Source organism: Elgaria multicarinata, chromosome 12, assembly GCF_023053635.1.
Source record: "Elgaria multicarinata webbii isolate HBS135686 ecotype San Diego chromosome 12, rElgMul1.1.pri, whole genome shotgun sequence".
Classification (NCBI taxonomy): Eukaryota; Metazoa; Chordata; class Lepidosauria; order Squamata; family Anguidae; genus Elgaria; species Elgaria multicarinata.
Genome location: NC_086182.1, coordinates 1,505,226 through 1,526,817, shown reverse-complemented (window position 1 = coordinate 1,526,817; position 21,592 = coordinate 1,505,226). Strand labels below are relative to the sequence as shown.

At 49.0% G+C, this 21,592-nt stretch overlaps 1 protein-coding gene across 1 annotated transcript; it reads left to right on the top strand.

Moving 5' to 3' along the window:
* Positions 1-262: 262 nt before the first annotated feature.
* Positions 263-19,054, top strand: VAMP8 (vesicle associated membrane protein 8). Its single transcript, XM_063138905.1, has 3 exons — positions 263-442; positions 8,233-8,400; positions 17,847-19,054. The coding sequence occupies exons 1-3, from the start codon at positions 440-442 to the stop codon at positions 17,988-17,990; spliced, it is 315 nt and encodes a 104-aa protein (XP_062994975.1). The 5' UTR covers positions 263-439; the 3' UTR covers positions 17,991-19,054.
* Positions 19,055-21,592: the final 2,538 nt, after the last annotated feature.

Here is a 21,592-nt window from a genome sequence, read left to right as displayed (position 1 = left end):
CCACTGTGGAAAAGGCCCTGTCTGGTGTGGATGCTCACCTAACTGCTCTCGCAGGTGGGCCAATGAGAAGGCCCTCTCTTGCTGAAGTTAAAGTGCAGTCAGGCTGATATGAATGAAGAGAATCAAGAGAAAGTATTATTATTATTATGGGATAGAAGTTGGGAGGGGTCAGGGACTGCTTCACGGCTCGGGGAGTTTTCTTGGAGGCTTTTCGGTGGTTCCCACAAGGGACTCCGGGCTCGCCTGCTCTCTAGAGGAGGAGGAGGAGCCGCCCGCCCAAGGCCACCTGCGAGGAGGAGGAGGAGGAGACGGGCAGGCAGGCAGGCAGCCGGGGACGGAGGAGGAAGCAGGAAGTTTCGGTGCAGTGTTGAAGTGCCAGGAAGCAGCGGCGCAGGCAGGCCGGCCTTCAGGAGGGCTGCGCGGGACCCTCGACGGGCGGATGGTGAGCCTTTCTTCGGGCCCCAGCGATCTCGCCCTCGCCCGGCCGCGCTCCGCGCCCTGCACAGGAGCCCTGGCTCGGCCGGGGCGGGGCGGAGCGGAGCGGAGCGAGGGGCGCTTTCTGGCGTCGGCGTCGGCGGCGGGCGCCTCTCCCGAGCGCTGGGCCTCGCCCCGTCGAAGCAGAGGCGCCGCCGGCTTCGCGCGAGGCGTCCGGCTCGCCCAGCGGGGAGGTCCGGCCGCCCGCCCCGTCCCACCGCCGAAGCGTCGCCTCCTCTGGCGGGCCTTGGGGTGGCCGAGCGGGATCGAGACGGGCTCCCCGGCGCCTTCGCTCGCCTCCCCCCGGCCCCGGCCGGTCGGGACCCCGGAAGGCCGTCGGGCTGAGCCCGCGTCGAGTGTGCCCGCGGGGGGCCGGCTGGCTGGCCGGCGCTCGGCCCGGGGCGGGTCCAAGGGGGCGGCTTTGCCGTGAGCCGAGGCTTGCTCCTGGGCGCCGTCCAAGCCCCTTCCCGGGCTGGCGCTCTCCACACCGCCCTTGCCGAGAGAAGGGGAAGCCGGGCCGCGAGCTGGAGATACTTCGCTTTTTTGGGCACAGTCTGTTCTGCTATCCCTTGCGGGGACAGCGGGCAGGCAGGAGGCGCTTTCGAGCCTTCCTTTCCTTCAAGGCTGCAAATATGCCCCCCCCCCCAACCTTTTATCTTCACAACAACCCTGTGAGGGAGGCTAGGCTTGAGGGCTGGTTCAGCCAAAGGCCATCCAGGGAGCTTCCTGGCTGAGCCTGGAGCTGGTGCTTCAAACCCCCCCCCCACCACCTCCCATCACTGAAACGATATTCAGTCCTCCTTCCTTTTCTCTTCCGGGAGTAATGTTTGTTTGCTTTTTTTCAATGAATGTTGAGACTGCTTTTCAGGTTCCTCCCAAGATTCATGAAAACACCATAAGATCACACAAAAACAATATTAAAAATATATAAACATAATAACATACAGAAAAACAGCACATAAATTAACAAATCATATAAAACAATTCAAATTAAAACAGAGGTAGCAGATAAAAAGGTTTCAGTGCCACAAAGCCAACCAGGACAGAAAGAGCTTTAGAGCTTGCCTAAAGCCAAACGTATTTCCTTGGCCAGGGGATGCCAACGCAATCCTTCCCAGTACTTGTCACCCTAACGGTTGTCGCTGGTGGCCCGGAGGGCTGCGAATGCTGTCCTTAAGGCTCAGGCAGGTAAATATGAGAAGTGGTTCCCAAATGGTGTGCAACCCTGGGGATCGCACCCTCAGTTAAGAAGCCCCAGAACTCAGAGGTGTCCTATGTCCCAGGCAGTTTGGGAGGAGCAGCAGGGGCCATCTCCACCTCGCCACCCTCCTGCCCTGCAGATTTCACTAGATGGGCTTTTTAGCCCTCCCAGCAAGGGTGCTTTGCAGGGGGGAGGGAGAAGGCTGGAAGAGGCTCAGGATAGCACTTATCTCGGTCTCTCCAGTCTCCTCCCCTCTCCGCCCACTGGGAAGGCATCTTTCCTCCTCTGCCAGAGTTGCTTGTCCGACATCTGAGGGCAGCAGAAAGAGATTCTTTCTACGCTGGCTGCAAGTGGGTGGGGGAGGGGAGATTGGATCCCTTCCGAAGGATCAGAGCACTGTCTTCAACCTTGCAAGTGGGAATCTGAATAAATGAATGGGCAGCCAATGTAACTGAAATGTAACTGTTTGCAGAATTAGGTGCAGTGTGATCAGAAGACTGAGCTCGCCCAAGTGTTCTCTCTGCTGCATTCTACACCAACTGAATCTATCAAAGTGTCCAAGGGCAGCCCCACACAGAGTGTGTTACAGCAATCCAGACTGGATGTAACCTACCCAGAGTCACTGAGACGAGATCTGTTTTCTCTAGATAAGGTTGAAGTGAAATAGTGAAAGACCCAAGGCTGATAAAAAGCCCTGATGACACCTGTGTACTTGGGCCTTTAGGATCAGTTGAGGATCAGTTTTACACCACCGGGTGACTTTGCCATGCTCCAGTTTCATGTGGGTGTTTAAAAGGCTGTCCTATCTCTGTGGCTCCGTCTCTTTGCGCACTGCACTGGGGAGTGCCCTTTGTAGCTCCACTTATGACGGGTGTATTGGCGCTTTCTCAAGGGGCCAGCGCTGAGCCTCTCCCTCCCAAGGTATGCTGCACGTTGACTACCTTCTGCCCTGTGTCATGGTATGCCCACTGTTTGTTTCTAAACTGTCCACAAAAGCTTAGGCCAGAATCAGTTGGTTAGTCTTTAAGGTTCAACAAGATTCTTTGTTGTCTTCTAAAGCTGGTTTCCCTTTGAGCTCCTTAAATGCTCACCCCACAACTGTGTTGCCTTTTTGTTCTACAAGTCCCCAGCCCGCTAGGCCCACCACTTCCGGGCCGGAGTATTGCTAACCCCAATCGGCTCTTTCTCTAATGTGTCTGAACAGGCAAGGAGTCCCTGGATTGCGTAGCCTAACTTTCCCATGTTTTGGGGTTATATCTGACGCTTGCCGTTGGCGCTGCCCTTTCTGACATAGGGAGAAATGGGGGCTAGTCCCCATTTCGTTTCAACTCCAGCCTCTGATTAGTCTGATACTGCACTCATTCGTCTGCACTGCATTTTTAAAATGTGCAAAGAGCTTGTATGACCTACATTCTTAATTATCCTCAAACAACTTTGTGGGTAGATTCCTTTTGTAAAAGAGAGGACCCGGAGCTGAGAATGTGCGATTTGGCCAATGACTTTCATGCAGGCCCATGCGTGTGCAGGGATCCGTACTAGTGATGCTAGTCTCCTTCCTTGGACTGTGTGGTCTCACTGAGGATGACTTGAGCTGTGAATTGATTTAACTGGCTCTTTAATCAATAGGTACTGCCGTGCACGGTTGCTCTCTCTCTCTCTCTCTCTCTCTCTCTCTCTCTCTCTCTCTCAGTTTCCAGAGGGGTGCTGCTGGAAGCAAGTTGCTTCAGCCTGTTTATGACTAGGCTGGGTTTGGTCCCCCTCATCCTTTGGTTGTCTGTGCAGTCCCTGAGGAGTTAATTGTAGCTGTTGTAGCCCTCCATGTGCACATGTGTGTGTGTGCATCCGTCCATCCACACACATACACAGTGTATCAGCAATTGTGCGGTCTCAACCACAGTGGGTGTGTGAAGGCAGCAGGGACACTTGTAGGGGAGGACTGCTTGACCCCTCTTGCGCTGGCCAGTGCTCTTCTGCAGCGCCCAACCAACTCCCCCCTCCCGTTTCAGAGGCTGCCTGGAGGGCTGGGAGAGGTTAAGATACTACTGGGGAGCCTGGGAAGGTTTTCTGGAGTGCCTCTGTGGGCTTGGCCTCCCTTCCCACCAACTGGCTTTCCCCTGCATGTGTTCCTCAGCCATGGCCTTAGGCTGTTGTGGGGTTGGGAGCACCACGTCCCCTCCTCCATGCTTGTCAAGTATGGTTGGTGGCATTTCCCCAAAGAGAATGCAGGCCATCCCTCCCACCCTAGGGTGACCACATGAAAAGGAGGACCGGGCTCCTGTATCTTTAACAGTTGCATAGAAAAGGGAATTTCAGCAGGTGTCCTTTGTATGTATGGAGAACCTGGTGAAATTCCCTCTTCATCACAACAATTAAGGCTGCAGGAGCTATACTAGAGTGACCAGATACAAAAGAGGGCAGGGCACCTGCAGCTTTAACTGTTGTGATAAAGAGGGAATTTCATCAGGTTCTCCATATATACAAATGACACCTGCTGAAATTTCCTTTTCAATACAACTGTTAAAGATACAGGAGCCCTGTCCTCCTTTCCATATGGTCACCCTATGAGTCCCACCCCCTATTTTCTAGCTCCCATAACAATTCTTGCCCCTGTGCACAGCTGGTTCAAAGTCTTGGCTTGGGCCGTGGCTGGGCTCCGCCGGCAGTCACCTGCAGAAACTGACAGGGCTTGTGGGTGCTGCCTGTTTTCTGGTCCCCAGGGCCGGCGCTACCATTAGGCCAGCTAGGCAGCCACCTAGGGTGCAGACCCCACAGGGGTGCAGTACTGCTCTTTAAGGGTCACAATTTTATACAAACTAGCTGTTTTAAGAAACAAAACACAATAAAAGGAAAATATAATAGTTTAGAACTCTTCTTGAATAGTTGAATCGAAGTTGGCAATTTTTGGGTGTGTGTGTGTGTGTGCAAGTAGCTCACCTTGCCTGGGCACAAAATAGTCCGGCACCGGCCCTGCTGGTCCCCTCTGTCTTCTCTTCCTGTAGTTTGGTGGCACAAAAGGTTCCCAGTGGCTAACATCCAACCTTCAACCATCCTTCTTTCCAGGGTGGGCAGAACCAGGCAGCATCTTGCCTTTCTCTCTGCATTACCTTTTAGTTCAGGAGTGGTGCTACCAAATTTGAATCAGAATTATAGTATATCATCCCCCACCCAATTGCTCATAATTCTCTTGAAAAGAAGAAGAGGGTCCCTCTCCATTATTAATGTATGTTTTGCAGTATTCCGATTTTATACACATTCTGGAATGGCAAAGGACTGATGCCCATTTGCTTCCTAGCAGAACTTCCCAGAAGTACATTCCTTAAAACACCCCCCCCCCCCCAGTCAACATGCACACACTCTGACCTCCTAAATGAGTGTACTTGTGAAGGCTACTCTGCTGTTATACAGCTTGGCCATCTGTGAGATGCTTGAGAGTTCTGGTCCCCAGTCTACTATGTGGAGCATACTTTATCTTATGAATGGATACCCTGCCCTCCAATAAAATATATTCAGGATGGCTTGCAATGCAGCATTAAAATTTAGAGTAAAATATGTAGTAAATAATGCCGACATTAAAACATGGTAGATAAAAGCAAAAACATTGCAGATAACTGAGAGTTAAAAGTTCCGGGACAGGGCGGTGGGAGGACTCTTTGCCTGGTGCCAGATGGAGATCAGAGTAGGTACCAAGTGGACCTTCCTGGAAATAGAATACAACACTCTTGGAGCAGCCGGCCATGCCTTTTCCAGCTGGCCCCTCCCGCAGAGGTTTCAGTATGCAGAGATGGGCAGAAGGCAGTCTGTCATCCACTAGCTGATTTCCGATGGACTGTCTTGCAGCTCTTGATTTCTGGGGCTGTTGCAAATAATGCTGGACAGGGTGGAACTTGCCCTCCTGGATGAGAGCACTTCTGATGTTCTTAAAACTCCCGAGTTGCTCCGTAACTCTTAACACACAATGGACCAGGTGGGTCTTGTAAATGAGCTGGCCACGCCAGACCTCAGCTGGCCCACCCTTGCACTACAGTATTCTACCGCTGGACATCTTGTGGACTGCATAAGGTTGCAGGTTCCTTGGGGGAAAACAAACAGAGGCATTTTAGGAGACTGGTTGGCTACAAAGCAACCAGTCATGGAGGCACGGGGAGCCCTTGTCTGAGCCGAATTTTCTCTTTAGTACCTTTTAATGCTGTCCAAAACAAAGGACATCTTGAAGCCCTGGGACTTTGAAAAAGACATTTTGTCATGTTAAGCATCCAGAGGACACAATCTCTGCTTAAATGAAGGGTGTCCCTTCTGTAAGAGGCGTGTGGCACCCCGAATGCAAATTGTGTGTAGTCCTCCCATGGGCCTGGCCTGGGCAGTGCTCTTGCTGCCAGGCCGGCAGCTACAGAGGAGGTGGTGCTGCTGGTCTCACCAGATGCTTGGCATTCTTGCCATTCTCTGTGGCGTGTGTCACTCCAGTTGGGCCTCTTTATCCTGCCCTGGGCCCAATCCCTGCACAACATACCTGGTCTGAGCAGCTACTCTAGAAGCACCAAACACCATCCACTTCAGCAGTAAGTCCAGGTTGCAAGTTCAGGCTGGAGAAAATGCCTTGTGAATCTTTCTCCACTGAGCCAGAGATGTGCTGGGGATCTAAGTCTCTAGGCTACCTGTTTGGATTCAGAATGTGCGGCGTGACTGACTTGCAAAAGCTGGTCGAAGTGGGCCGTGGGGGTTTGGCTCTTCATTGCAGAATTCACCATGGAATTCTCACCCCACCCCCACCCCCCACACACTACACCTCCCCCCTACTGAACCCTCTGGCTGTGGCTCTCAACAGAAGATACAAGCCAAGGATCTCCAGGACAGGGAGATGTAGACATCACATCCCAGTACCTCCATGGAACCTGAAACGGGATTCATCCACAATAACTTTGTTTGACCATTACAAGGTTCTAATTAAGCTTGGTTCTCACTTCATAACAATCACCATCCCCTTACTGTATTATTTTCCTTGGTACCAGAAGCAAGAGAGTGGTGATTCAGTCATACAGCTTCGATGTGTATATGAGAGAGTTCTTGTTGTTGTTGGGGGGTAGGGGCTCCAAGGTATTCTCTGTGCTGGATACTCCTAACTGCCATTACTTGTAGATAAATAGGGCCTTAATGTCCCTTAATATGTCTCTATCTCATAAAGTGGTTTATCTTGACAAAAGTATGCAGTGGCCCCTAGAAACACCTGAGTCCTGCTACCCAACATGATCAGCTTCAGGAGGCCAAAAGTGCTCCCCTCTGGGGAGGCTGCCCATTGCATCTCTGCAAGATTTTAGTGCTTCTGCCATCTTCCAGTCAGCCTGTCCTGGGGACAAGTAATACTGCTATGGACTCTACACCTGGCTATTTGTTACTGTTTTCAAGACTCTTGCTGTGGTTCTTGCGATAGAATAACATGGCCACCTCTCTAGACGTTGTGAGGCATGACTGACAGGATCACTGTCACTTCAAAAATAGATGTGCAACAGCACTATCTGCTGTCTGGAAGATGCCTGCTACCTCTCTGTATGAGTTACTGCTCTGGGCTTCCTTCCAGCAAGTGGTACACCTCGATCAGGGACTCATACAGGATCATGATGGTGGGTTCTGGGGGTGGGTGATAATTACTCTTGCACAGTCTAAAAGGAAGCCCTTTCAGGTGTAAGTAAAATACACCTCCAAATTTATTTCAGAAACCAAGACTATGGTATCTGCATTCTCCATGCTGAGATAGGGGAGAAGTTGGCAGTTAGTTTGAGTCCTTGCATTCTAATCCCCTGTTTTGTTCATTTGGCTCTGAGAATTACTGAGGAAACAACTCTAGAAATCTTGAGCAATGGCGGCGATTTTAAGATTACAACAGCTTTATGAACGATGATGACAAAACGTTTTCTCAGTTCTTAATTAAGACAAGCATTATTTGATCTCTTGGGTCTATGACTCCTGGTATGTGTGAGTATAGTTTCTGATAATGGCCTAGTTCACACATAATTATAACTCAGGTTTGTTTGTTTCAAGCCCTGGATTGCCATGAATGAGCCAGCGTGCTCGTTCACACTGCTCATTCCCTCCCGCTTGGGTCCTGCCAGTGGGAATTCTAGCTTGTCTGTCTTCCAACAAGGCAGAGCTACAGGTTCAGACATCACCCTAAACAACCCAGGGCCAGAGCATCCCTGGCTTGTTTCGTCTCCCCTGCTGGGAGCAGGAACAGTTGAGCAGCGTGAGCTACACACTAATGTGTTCACAACTACTCAGGTCTAAAAAGACGCTGCCACTATGCTTTCATTGAAGACCTATTGTACTTAATAGGCACTGAATAGGTACAATGAATATTGTAAGAATGATATGTCATCGTCTGTGTGGTACAATTTTTCTCTCAGCCCTTCATAAAACTTCCCCTTTCACTTAACCTTTTTGCCCTCTGCCCAAATGGGCAAGTGAACTTTTGTGTGTGTGTGTTTGGGTGGGGTAGAGAGGGAGAGGCCATTTGGGTGATCCCGTCTCCTGCTGCCCCGCCTAAGCCCTTCTTCTTCTACTTCCAGGAGGGCGGCAGCAGCAGCGGCCCCAGGATGGCCAACGACCAGGTGAAGAACCTCCAGAGTGAGGTTGAGGGTGTCAAGAACATCATGACACAGAACGTGGAGCGGATCCTGGCGAGGGGTGAAAATCTGGACCACCTGCGTAACAAGACAGAGGACCTGGAAGCAACGGTGGGCTCGGGGGCAGGGGCAGGGGCAGGGGCAGGGGCAGGGGGAGGGGGCTGGGAAGGTGAAGAAGCACACTCTGGGGTCTGTGTTTTCCAAGGGAAGGGAAGGGTGGCTGTGAGGGCTCTTCTCGGAGAGCAGGTCCTGCGGCCGGAGAAAGGGACAGGGCCAAAGCACCCATGTCTGGGAAGTGGCGGCAGCTTTCTTCCGATGCTCTGAGCCTGAGGTCCTTGGCTCGAGGGGCTGCAGAGACAGGGGTGGATGTGGGTCTGGAGGGTGGTGCCATGGGTCTCTGTGTGGCAGAGGACCCTCAAAGCCCAAAGACATGCCTTGGTATGCGTCAGAGTGGTTTTGTTGACCAGGAGGTCCAGGGACGGTGGCAAACGTGCTGCGGAGGTCATGTATGTACATATGCAGACGGGTGTTTATTTCCCATGCTTCTTGCAGAGGCTACAGCGCATCTAGGCATCCTTTGCCTATTGGCTGTCAATGGGAACTCTTCTTCAGCAGCATAAGGATTAACAGAAACACAATTCATAATTCTGAGCAGGCAAAACGTAGCTTCTTTGGCTTTGGAAGGAGGCGGCCTGTATGCATGGATCACTGCATGCACAGTGATCAGGACGGGGTTTAAACCCCTCGCTTGACTGAGGGGAGGGGCTTGTACCACCCTTCACATGGCCACATTTTCTCCAACTGCTCTGAAAAGTAACATGGTGATTCACCCATATTGCTTCATTTCCTCGTGTGTTGTTTTCTTGTCCTGAACCTGGACGGACATCCCTCCCTACTCAAGAGTAAGAACTTGACACATCATGCACAGACTCTGGGGCTGCTTCAGCCATGTGACTAATGGGACGGTGGGTGCGATGTTCGTGGAGTGACTGATTCAGCCTTGAACAGCCTAGGAAGGCCCTGGCTGCATTCTGCCCTTTGTTCAGCTCTGGTATTTATTACTAGCTGAGCAGTTTCCTTAACAGGAGATCAGCTGGCCGTATCCTTGTAGCTTTGCCTAAGACTGCAGCACAGAAACATGACTTTGGCATATATCACCTGGTCGTGATGGCAGAAGTGCTGCTTGACAGTCTATATTGGGTGGCTTTAAAGGGGGTTAGACAAATTCCAGGAGGAGTAGGCTACCATGCCTACAAGTCCTGATGGCTGTATGCTACCTTCAGTATCAGAGGCAGTAGGCCTATCTACACCTGTTGCTGGGGAACCTGGGTGGGAGGGTGCTGTTGCACCCATGTCCTGCTTGTAGGTTCCTGGTCAACAGCTGATTGGCCACTGAGTGAGCGGAATGCCACAGTAGATGGACCCTTGGTCTGATCCAGCCTCAGGGCTCCTCTGATGTTCTTTTATTCAGAATGCCTGATCAAAGCAGGCTGCCATGTCATGACCCAAAGATGTGGGTGTTGTGATGAGGACAGCAGGGGAGCTGTGGGGAAATGAAAGCTGGCCAATGGGCTGGAGAGACAAGGCTTGCTACTCCATTTGTTGGAGCTCTCCTGATGGGATGTGTCGTTTGCCATTGTCTGGACTTCCTGGCTTAGAAGTGGGGAAGTGAAGGGGATTTCCTCAGATGGCATCAAGTTGTTTTCGAACAGTGGTTGAGAGATGGTACAGGGTTGAGGAAAGGGGCTGGACAGATGTTGCTCCAGTAGGACCTACACACCTGTGTGTGTGTGTGTGTGTGTTCTCCTGCAGAAGAGACTTACATTGAACAAACAGTCCCACCAAGGCACCTGTAATACTGTAACTGATACCAGAGCGGAGATGCTCCCAGTATCTAATGACAATCAAATTCTATAGGTTGGTACGATACCTGCCCCATACCTTTAAGCTATGACCATCTCTGAAGAAGAAAACAGAAAATATTGACTCAGAGCTGAGGTGGAGAGGGAGGCACTGCCTACCCAAATTGCTTTGCTGCTGTAAGAACAGCCCTGTGGTTTCCAATGAAAAGGACATCAAATCCACCTTGGTACCACCAGATGTTTCTAAAAAGCTCAGGAGCAGGGGATGGAGGTAGCAGCCGCTCCTTCGCTGTTTGTCACACACCAGACTTCATATTCAGAAATAGATAAATGGATCCTCCAGTCATAGAATCATAGAATAGCAGAGTTGGAAGGGGCCTACAAGGCCATCGAGTCCAACCCCCTGCTCAATAAATAAATAAATAAATAAATAATAATAATAATAATAATAATAATAATAATAATAATAATAATGCAGGAATCCACCTTAAAGCATCCCTGACAGAGGGTTGTCCAGCTGCCTCTTGAAGGCCTCTAGTGTGGGAGAGCCCACAACCTCTCTAGGTAACTGGTTCCATTGTCGTGTTTATTTATTTATTTATTTATTTATTTATTTATTTATTACATTTATATACTGCCCCATAGCTGAAGCTCTCTTCCTGATGTCCAGCTGGAATCTGGCTTCCTTTAACTTGAGCCCGTTATTCCGTGTCCTGCACTCTGGGAGGATCGAGAAGAGATCCTGGTCATCCTCTGTGTGAAAACCTTTCAAGTATTTGAAGAGTGCTCTCATGTCTCCCCTCAATCTTCTCTTCTCCAGGCTAAACATGCCCAGTTCTTTCAGTCTCTTCTCATAGGGCTTTGTTTCCAGACCTCTGATCATCCTGGTTGCCCTCTTCTGAACACGCTCCAGCTTGTCTGCGTCCTTCTTGAATTGTGGAGCCCAGAACTGGATGCAATACTCAAGATGAGGCCTAACCAGGGCCGAACAGAGAGGAACCAGTACTTTGCACGATTTGGAAGCTATACTTCTATTATTGCAGCCCAAAATAGCATTTGCTTTTTTTGCAGCCACATCACACTGTTGGCTCATATTCAGCTTGTGATCTACAATTCCAAGATCCTTCTTGTTTGTAGTATTGCTGAGCCAAGTATCCCCCATCTTGTAACTGTTCATTTGGTTTCTTTTTCCTAGGTGTAGAACTTGGCATTTATCCCTATTAAATTTCATTCTGTTGTTTTCAGCCCAGCACTCCAGCCTATCAAGATCACTTTGAAGTTTCTTTCTGTCTTCCAGCTATCCCACCCAATTTTGCGTCATCTGCAAACTTGATAAGCATTCCCTGCACCTCCTCGTCCAAATCATTAATAAAAATATTGAAGAGCACTGGGCCCAGGACTGAGCCTTGCGGTACCCATACCCAGTTGAATTTTAAGATGCTTTTTTAATTATGTGCTGCTTTTAATAATGTATTAGTTTAAAAAAAAATAGTTATATGTATTTTATGGTGTTTGCATTTGTGTTGTACCCCACCTCGATCCAGAGGGAGAGGCGGGTAACAAATAAATAAAGATATTATTATTATTATTATTATTATTATTATTATTATTATTATTATTACCTCCCCCCAGTTTGAGAAGGTTCTGTTGATAAGCACTCTCTGAGTCCGATTCTGTAGCCAACTGTGGATCCACCTAATAGTTGTTTCATTTAGCCCAGTTTTAGCTAGTTTGTTAATCAGAATGTCATGGGGCACTTTGTCAAAAGCTTTGCTGAAGTCAAGATATATTACGTCCACAACATTCCCACAGTCCACAAGGGAAGTTACCCAATCAAAAAATGAGATCAGATTAGTCTGACAGGATTTGTTCCTGACAAATCTATGCTGGCTTCTAGTAATCATTGCATTGTTTTCAAGGTGCTTACAGAATGACTTCTTTATAATCTGCTCCAAAATTTTCCCAGGGATGGATGTCAGACTGACTGGTCTGTAGTTCCCAGGTTCCTCCTTTTTGCCCTTTTTGAAGATAGGGACAATGTTAGCCGTCCTGCAGTCGTCCGGCACCTCACCTGTCTTCCATGATTTTGCAGAGATAATAGACAAAGGTTCTGAGAGTTCTTCTGCTAGCTCCTTCATTACTCTAGGATGCAGTTCATTGGGCTCTGGAGATTTGAACTCATTCAAAGTAATTAGGTGTCCCTTGACCATTTGTTTATCAATCTCAAACTGTAATCCTGCCCCCTCAACTTCTGCTTCACTTTTTCTAGGGGGGTCATAGACCTGCTTTTGGGAGAAGACCGAGGCAAAGTAGGAATTGAGCACTTCAGCCTTTTCTTTGTCATCTGTTATCAATTTGCCATCCTCATTAAGCACTTGAACCACCACTTCTTCCTCTGTCTTCTACCATTCATGTATATGAAGAAAGCCTTTTTATTGCTTTTAGCATCCCTTGTTAACCTCAGCTCATTCTCAGCTTTAGCCTTCCTGATGCCATTTTGACACATCTGAGCCACCTGTCTGTACTCTTATTTTGTAGCTTGGCCTTCCTTCCACTTCCTATATGTATCCTTTTTTGTTTTCATGTCATCTCTAAGCTTTTTGTGGAGCCACATTGGTTTCTTCTGTTGTCTTCTATCTTTTCTCCTTGTTGTAATGGTTGCAATTGTCCATTTAAGATTTCCTTTTTTAAATACTTCCACCCGTCTTGGACTCCTTTTCTCATTAGGCCACTTGCCATGGGCAGGGCTGGGCAGAGGGGAGGGGGCAGTGGAGCCAGTTGGCATGGGCCTATGATTCTGTGGGGGCCTACTCCGAGTCCCCCTGGGCAAAGTTGCTTGTTTTTTCTGTTGTTGATTATGAATTTGTCCAAAGAAAAGTATGCAAAGCATTTCTGAATGTGAATAATGTTTTATTTATTTATTTATTTATTTATTACATTTTTATACCGCCCAATAGCCGAAGCTCTCTGGGCGGTTCACAAAAATTAAAACCACAATAAAACAAACAACAGGTTAAAAGCACAAATACAAAATACAGTATAAAAAGCACAACCAGGATAAAACCACGCAGCAAAATTGATATAAGATTAAAATACAGAGTTAAATCAGTAAAATTTAAATTTAAGTTAAAATTAAGTGTTAAAATACTGAGTGAATAAAAAGGTCTTCAGCTGGCGACAAAAGGAGTACAGTGTAGGCGCCAGGCGGACCTCTCTGGGGAGCTCATTCCACAGCCGGAGTGCCACAGCGGAGAAAGCCCTCCTCCTAGTAGCCACCTGCCTCACTTCCTTTGGCAGGGGCTCACGGAGAAGGGCCCCTGTAGATGATCTTAAAGTCCGGGCAGGTACATATGGGAGGAGGCGTTCCTTCAAATAACCTGGCCCCAAACCGTTTAGGGCTTTAAATGTCAATACCAGCACTTTGAATCGGGTCTGCACCTGGACTGGCAGCCAATGAAGTTGTAAAAGGACTGGCGTAATGTGATCTCGCCGGCCAGTCCCTGTTAGTAAACGGGCTGCCCTGTTTTGTACCAGCTGAAGTTTCCGGACCGTTTTCAAAGGCAGCCCCACGTATAATGCATTGTAGTAATCCAAATGAGAGGTTATCAGAGCATGGATAGCTAGGCTATCTCTGTCCAGATAAGGGTGTAGTTGATATATCAAGCTAAGCTGATAAAAGGTGCTCTTTGCCACTGAGTCCACCTGTGCCTCAAGTGACAGTTCTGGATCCAAGAGCACCCCCCAACTACGGACCCGATCCTTTAGGGAGAGTGCAACCCCGTCCAGGACAGGGCAAACATCACCTCGCCGGACAGATGAACCACCCGCTAACAGTACCTCCGTCTTGTCTGGATTGAGTCTCAGTTTGTTAGCCCTCATCCAGTCCATTACCGTGCCCAGGCACTGGTTCAGAACAGTCACTGCCTCACCTGGGTTTGATGAAAAGGAAAGGTAGAGCTGGGTATCATCCGCATATTGATGAGACCTCAGTCCACATCTCCGGATAACCTCCCCCAGCAGCTTCATGTATATGTTAAACAGCATAGGGGATAAAATAGAGCCCCGTGGAACCCCATGGCTTAGGAGCCACGGCACAGAGCAATAATCCCCCAGCACCACCTTCTGGAATCGGCCATCCAAGTAGGAGCGGAACCACTGCAACGCAGTACCTCCAACTCCCAGCTCAGACAACCTATCCAGAAGGATACCATGGTCGATGGTATCGAAGGCCGCTGAGAGGTCCAGGAGAACCAACAGGGTCGCACTCCCCCTGTCTCTCTCTTGGTCATCCCACAGGGCGACCAAGGCAGTTTCTGTTCCAAAACCAGGCCTGAAACTTCTGATCAAGTTCTTCATGCTGTGGCCAAACACATTCTTTCCAACCTTTGTGAGGTGCAATCCATCCCTTACCAGCAGTCCATCTTCCAAGTAGCGTAGCCCATGGTCCCAGAATCCAAAACTCTCACCTCAGGCACCCGGAGTATTTTTCTTTCCCTTTCTAATCATCTTCCAAGAACTGGGAAGATGGATGAGAAAACTACCTGGGCCCCAAAGTTCTTCAGTTTCCTTCCCAGAGATTCAAAATCCAACATGATTTTTTCGTAGCTCCGCTTGGCAACATCATTTGTTCCCACATGGATGAGAAGCTCATCCATGTGGGATGAGCTTCTCATCCATGCTCATGGTGGGCTTTATGAGCTTCGGTAACCCTTCACATGGGTGGGCTTTATGAGCTTCGGTAACCCTTCAGTCACATCTCTAATCTGTGCTCCAGGGAGACAGCATACCTGGTGAGTCCATGGGTCTTCATGATGTACTTGGGTTTCAATCCCACGCAGCAGGGAGTCTCCCACAACGACTACTCTTCTCTTCTTCTTGGTCGACTGACCTTCTGCCTCTTGTTCACTGTTGCATGAGGTCTCCTGTAATTCTTCCTCCACCAACTGTCCTCCAGTCTCATCCTCCAGTAGCTGAAAGCGGTTGCTTAACTCTAATGCTTCCACTGGTGCAGAATGTCTTCTAGTTCTTCCGCTCCTAACTGTCACTCTTTTCCAGGGAGTTTCTTCTTCAGTGGTTTTCCTCACCTCAGCATTCTCCACTTCTGCTTCAGCTGGGTGTTGCTCTACAATCTCTTGTGCTTCTTGTTGCTGTTGCAGTTCCACCGTTCTGTCTAAGAACTCCTCTTCTTCTCTTATTCCTTGGAGGGTGGACACTCGCCGCTCAAATCCTCTCACTTTTTCTTCCAATAGTGCCACCAGCTTGCACTTGTTGCAGGTGTACACCATGTCGATCTCAGGCAGGAACACGAACATTGCACACACTTTGCAGGTCACCACCACTAGAGACTCCTTTCCGTCCATATCGTCTATTTCTGTTTTGTCTCTTCCTTTCCGATTATAGTGGAATTGCCTGTGCTTTGTCCTTTCCTTTCTGAAGGTGCACAACAAGGTCCCCTACTATATGAGTATGAATTAAGAGAAAATTTTTTTTGTTAGGGACCTCCGCCTTGACCTCCTCTGCTGAACTCCCCTTGTCAAACTCCTGTTTACTCCCCCTGTTTGGTCACTCTGATTGCTCGCTCTCTGGGGGCTGGCTTCCTTTTGTAGCTCCTAATCCAGCTGAGGCAGCTCCTCTTCTCTGCTTCTGCTCGGCTTGGAGTCAGGAATCAGAATGAGATTCCCCGCCCACTCAGCTGCTGGTAGCAATCAGGCCACACCCCTTCAGGCCCTGCAGCAACTCTTGATAGAAGCCATCTGACATAGCCCTGGATAGATTTGTCTCCATGAATGTGACCAGTCCCTTTGTTAAGATAGTGACCATCCCTGCATCTTGTGGCAGTGAAGTACATAAGTTATATCCATCTTGCACCTTCTGTCTAAAAAGGGATAGGTCAAATTCAATTGAACTGCTGCACTGGGACTGACTTACTCCTGAGTAGACATGCTTAGAATTGATCTGTGTTTTGTATGTCCATACTGATAAGAATTAAATCTGGCCCTGGCCCTACCCCTTGCCACACCCACTTCTGGGGCATGTCTATATGGCTTCTTTACCCTGGCTTAAACACGCAGATTCAGACACATGACGCAGCCGCCCATTCGCCACAGAGCCGAGTTTTTAACTAGATAATGCACAGATTCGTATTTGCAATTTACTGCGGCTTTTGATCAAGTTTTGAGTTTGCACCGCATTATAGTTATGTGTTGTTGGGGGAGTTAAATCGAATTTTGAAATGTGGACGTAGCTTTGAGGGCAGCACAGAGTGATTGGCCAATTTCCCGCCTTCCCACCCATTGCATCCTCCTCTGGCTGCCTCGTTCCTTCCCGCCATTTTAATTTTTAATTATATGAATCTGTGGAGCTCCACAGATAGAGCTTATAAAATTAAAACAAAGAGGGGGGAATGGGCTGCCAGAGGGAGGAGACGTGTTCAGTCCCCCTTTCGCATCCTCCTCTGCTGCCTCATTCCCCCCCTTTTTCTCTTATAAGAATCTGCGGAGCATTGCAGATAAAACATTAAGGGTTCCGTAGCTTCATATCTGCGCATTAGAGTAACTGCACTACAAACACAAAACAAAAAACAAGTTCACGCCCAGCGGAGCAACTTTGCTCTGCAAGGGCTCTCCTATGACTGCAAATTCTGAGCAGTAAATTCAGGAGATAGATTGCTGTAGCTGCTGCAGTGTGACGCTCTTTGCCTAGATTCGAATCTACGAAAATTTGGGTTTATATTCAATGAGGAGCAATCCCGTTGTCGTACAGATGGGGGCCTGGAATGCAGCCCCCAAGATCCATCCAAATTGGAATTTGACCCCCAGGCTGAAAAAGCTTCTGCACTCCAGCCTAATGCTTGGTGAGTGAAATAATTCCCTGCGCTGGCTGGGTCAGGCTCAGCTCTCCAGCCAACTTTGGGGCGAATCCAATAGCAAGTCAGGCGAAAAGGTCAAGTATGGTTGTATCAGTCCAGCAAGAGGGCAGTTCAAAGCAGGAGAAGTCAGTAATTAGGCAACAGTCAAGAGCACAGTCTTGCCAATCAAGAAGGTCAGTTCCATGAGACAGGTCTGAGGCACAGCCAAGGTCAAAGCACAGGTCAGCCGTCTGACACAGTTGCAGTCCAAAGAGCAGGGTCTAGCAGAAGTCCAAAGGTCAGTAGCACAGAGGATCATTCAAGAAGCAAGATCAGAGAAACAAGATCCTGGAGCTGGTAGGAAGATGCTCCTCCAGCAAGCAACAGGTCTAAACTAAAGGCATGTATACCGGAGTTTCCAGAGCCCCACCCAGGACTTAGCTGCATCATATCGGGGGCTTGTGTAAGAAGAGGAGAGCCCTATGCTTATGAGCAAGTCATTTGCTCTTTAGCAAGTGGGCACTCCTTTGCCTGGCCACTGAACGTTATGTTGGCAGCGTTCTCGGAGCTAGTTGAGGCAGATCCCAGGACCATCTTGAGTAGTGCCAGGGTCCTCTGAGGCAACCTGCTCTCTGGGGACATCTGGCCCTGAAGGTTCACGCTCTTCCTTCGAGGATGATTCCTCCAGTGGAGGCGAGGCGTCTGGGACTGGGGCGCAGAGCGCATGGATGGCACAGGCTCCCCCTGTGGCCTTGCTGCCGCTGGGCCTCCCTGCATGAGGGGAGGGAGGGAGGTCTCTCTTGACCCGAGCTTGCTCGTAACTGATCATGTGTCTCTCTTCGCTGCAGTCAGAACACTTCAAGACAACGTCGCAGAAGGTGGCACGCAAGTACTGGTGGAAGAACATCAAGATGATCGCCATCATCTGTGTCATCGTTGCCATCATCCTCATCGTGATTATCCTCCTTGCTACCAATGTCATTCCAACTTAAGTCTCCCTTCTGCCACTGTGTCTCCTGGGCCCACCCCCTTGTCTCCTGGGCCTCCTTTAGTAGCTGAAATTTGTAACTGAACCACAAGACACTTGACTGAGTGCTGCAATCAAGTGGCCTTGGGTGCTCTCCCAGGACATCCACCTGCCCCCAGTCAGCCAGTCTGCTGTGTGAATTTGCCTTCCTCGTCCTTCCCCCACTCCCCTTCCTCCCCACAGCTCAGAGCAGTAAGAATCTGTGCTGCTCCATGTTAACAGCTTCTCCTGTGGGTGTCCAACGCTCCCTGGGCCTCATTGACTACAGATTTCTAGCCCAACAGCTGCTCCTTTCCTTATGCAGTTCCTGTGTTGCAGTTCCTGTGTTGGTGCCTAGCAGTTGCAGGATGATCTTCCTGCTCTCTTCCGCCCCATTCTGATTCTGTAAGTGCCTTCACTGCTGCTTCAAAAGCAGGGCTTGGGCCACCACATCCGTGGCCTTCTCCATCTCAAGCAGGTGGCAGTATTGGCAAGAATACCAAGGAAGAATCATAGTTCTGGTTGGCCAAGTGGGTTCTGGATACTCCCTGTGTGTGGTTCTCATATCTTAGATGCTGTGGGGATACCACTTGAATTGTTTTTGTAATTTGGGGTGGGGGAAAGTGCCTGGGCATTCTTATCTCTCATGGACAATTCAGAGAGCAGGTGCCTGTGCTTAGAAGATGTTTTTTAAAAATAAAATGAGGGAGGGAGGGTTCCCCCCCACCAAGTGCTCTAAGCTTTGGCTGTTTCCCTCATTGATCTAGCCCCTGATCCCAGGGGATGGGGAGAAGGGGTGTCTCTCCTGAGGCTGTGGCTACCTGAGCGGCACAGGAGTAAGCTGCCCTGAAGCCTCCCTGCCTCCCTCTCCTCTCCTGTCCCGGCCAGTGCCACCCCCACCTCCCGCCACTCTCTTTGATTTGCCTTTCATCTGCTCTTGGCTGCTGACTTTCCTGATCAAGTTCTTCTGATTCTTGAGAAAGGATGTTTCCACCCTTCATATTCAGATTTGCTAGCTGTAATAAATATAATTTATGCATTATTAGCAGTTTAGAAAAAACTTGCCTCTGTGACTCTCATTTCACTGGCGTTCAGCTATATCCTATATCTGACGTGAGCGGGGCACTTTCCATGCATTTTTCCAATTACGTAGGCATGCCCTGGCATTTATAGGTTGCTTCTGAGCCTTCAGTCCCCTCCAGCTATTATTGGACTATGACTCTCATCAGACCAAGCCAGGGTAGCCAGCATGCTGAGGCATGATGGGCATTGGAGTCCAATAACATCTGGAGGGCCATATAACTCCTCCCCTCCACCTTACAGCAGCCTTGTGAAGTAGGTCTTTATTATTCTCCCTACTTTGCAGACTGCTGAGCAGAGGCTCAGAGTGAGCGGCATGCTAAGGCGACTTTTGAACTGGGAACTTCTGAGCTCACAGCCCCTACTCTAGCGCATTGGAGCCAGGCCTGCCTGTGCTCTCTCTAGTACTCGCTCCTTGAGCTGCTTCCTGCCAGCAACTCAACAAGGCTACGGTGTTTCCTGTTTCTGTGCCAGGAGGCGTATTTTGACTCTTAACAACACTTGGAGGCAGTGTGAAAGGCCACAGTGACGCCTGCTGCATCCGGGTCAGGGAAAGGGCCCCCAGGTGTATTTTCCTTCACAGCCCCTCCAGGAGGCTTCAAGGGAGAGTATTTGTGGACAGCTAACTGAATAGAAAAGCTGGCTCCCATGGGGGCATGCCTCCAGTGCTTGATGTGCAGGTCAGCTGATAGAGACTCTCTGTGTGAGTTGCCTTGCAGGTCCTTCTGGGTCAAAAGGTGGCCTTAAAATCAAAGGTGGGATTCTGGGGCTTAGAACCCAGACTTGCCCCTGGGAAACCAGGTTCAGCATCTTCCTTTCAGGCGGCCTGGGAAAATCTGAGCACTCTGTTTCGGGTTACCCTCTGTAAAATGACTTTAAACATCATTTTATAACCTTTAATAGGCAATGTTTTAAAAACAACAACAGAATTCTGTCTCATGTCCAGAATGTACCCCATGCATGATCATTCTTTCTCACGCTTACGTTCTTTTTTTGTTTTGATTTTTGCTACCCCATCAAACTGTGATCTTGAACATGTTACACAAAGAAAAGACATACAACATTTTTTAAAAAGATGCTGAATGTGGAAAACATTCTTTGAGAAGTAAAAATGCAGAGGCTGGGGGAACATCTACATGAAGGGTTTGCCCCAGGGTGGCTTCGCAGTAGCAGCAAGTCATTTACATGATGCAGCCGCCATTGTGAAGCCATCCGGGGGCAAGCCCTGAAAACTCTGCTCCAAAAAAGTCGGGCACTTACCCCGACTTTTTTTGGCAGTGGAGCCCATGGCGCCCCCTGATTGGTTGCTATGGGTGCCCCTGCGCCTCTGTAAAAATAAAAAAAAAACGGGGGAGGAGAGGAAAAGGGCTGTTCCTCCCTTTTATTTTTTTTAATTATCTGTTTCTGCGCAGCTGCACAGATACAGATAATAATAAAAAAGTGGGTGGGGAGGAACGGGGAGCCAGAGGGAGGAGATGTGGTTCACCCAGTCCCTCTCCTTGCGTTCTCCTCTGGCTGCCTCGTTTCTCCCTCCAACCCATTTATTTTTATTTTTATTATCTGGATCTGTGCAGCTGCCCCGTTCCTCTCCTCCCCCACCCCATTTTTATTTATTTTTTACTTTTCCAGAGCCGGAAAGTTCACACTTGCGTTCCTTCCCGTACCAATGCCAGGAAGGAACACAAGTGCAGGAGCAAGGCTCCTCGCATCGCCAAAGCGTTACTGTAAAGACAGGGGCTGTGTTTTGGAAACTAATCCTAACCCAAGGGGACATGCCCCCTGCTGTTAGAACGAGAACATGAACAATTTCCAGAAGGGTATCAGCCATTAGTCTGCTGTGGCAAAAAACTCAGAGAGTCTTGTGGCATTTTTAAGACCACCATTTTTATTCTGGCGTAAGCTTTCATGAACACTGTCCACTAAAGTTTCTTAAATGGAACTGCCAGTGACAAATGTCATAACTTTTGACATGATTTTTTAAAAAGTTTTTTGGGTTTTTTTTAGAAATTCAAGTTTTGAAAGGTTCTTTGGAACTGGTTTATATAACTGGTTTGAAATCCAGGTGTATATAAAGGATACTTTTTGGAGGAGTATCTGTTAATCTGAGAACACACATTCTGTCATTTTATGAAAAAATATGCCTGACCCTGAAACCTTTGGGGTGAAATGGAATGGGAACAAGTTTGGTTTTGGTTAGGGATTTCTTTCTTTAAACAACAGCAACATGGGGGAAATATGCAACTGATAAGTGGGAGGGATGGTGGGGGTGGGGTGGCACAATTTCCTGCTGACGGTCTTGGCTGCATCTCAGCCAAAGGCTTTGTTCCCTGCGTGCATAAGGTTGCAGCCTTGGAGCCTGAGTTGTGAAAAGAGGGCTCTTCTCTGCCGGAGACCTTGGAGAACGGCTCTTGGATGGGGCAGATGAGGGGGTCTGACTCCTGGCTTGCAGGGCTTTTGAACGCTGTAAAGGGCCTGCAAAGCCCTCCAGCGTCGGCTGTCTGACGTTCT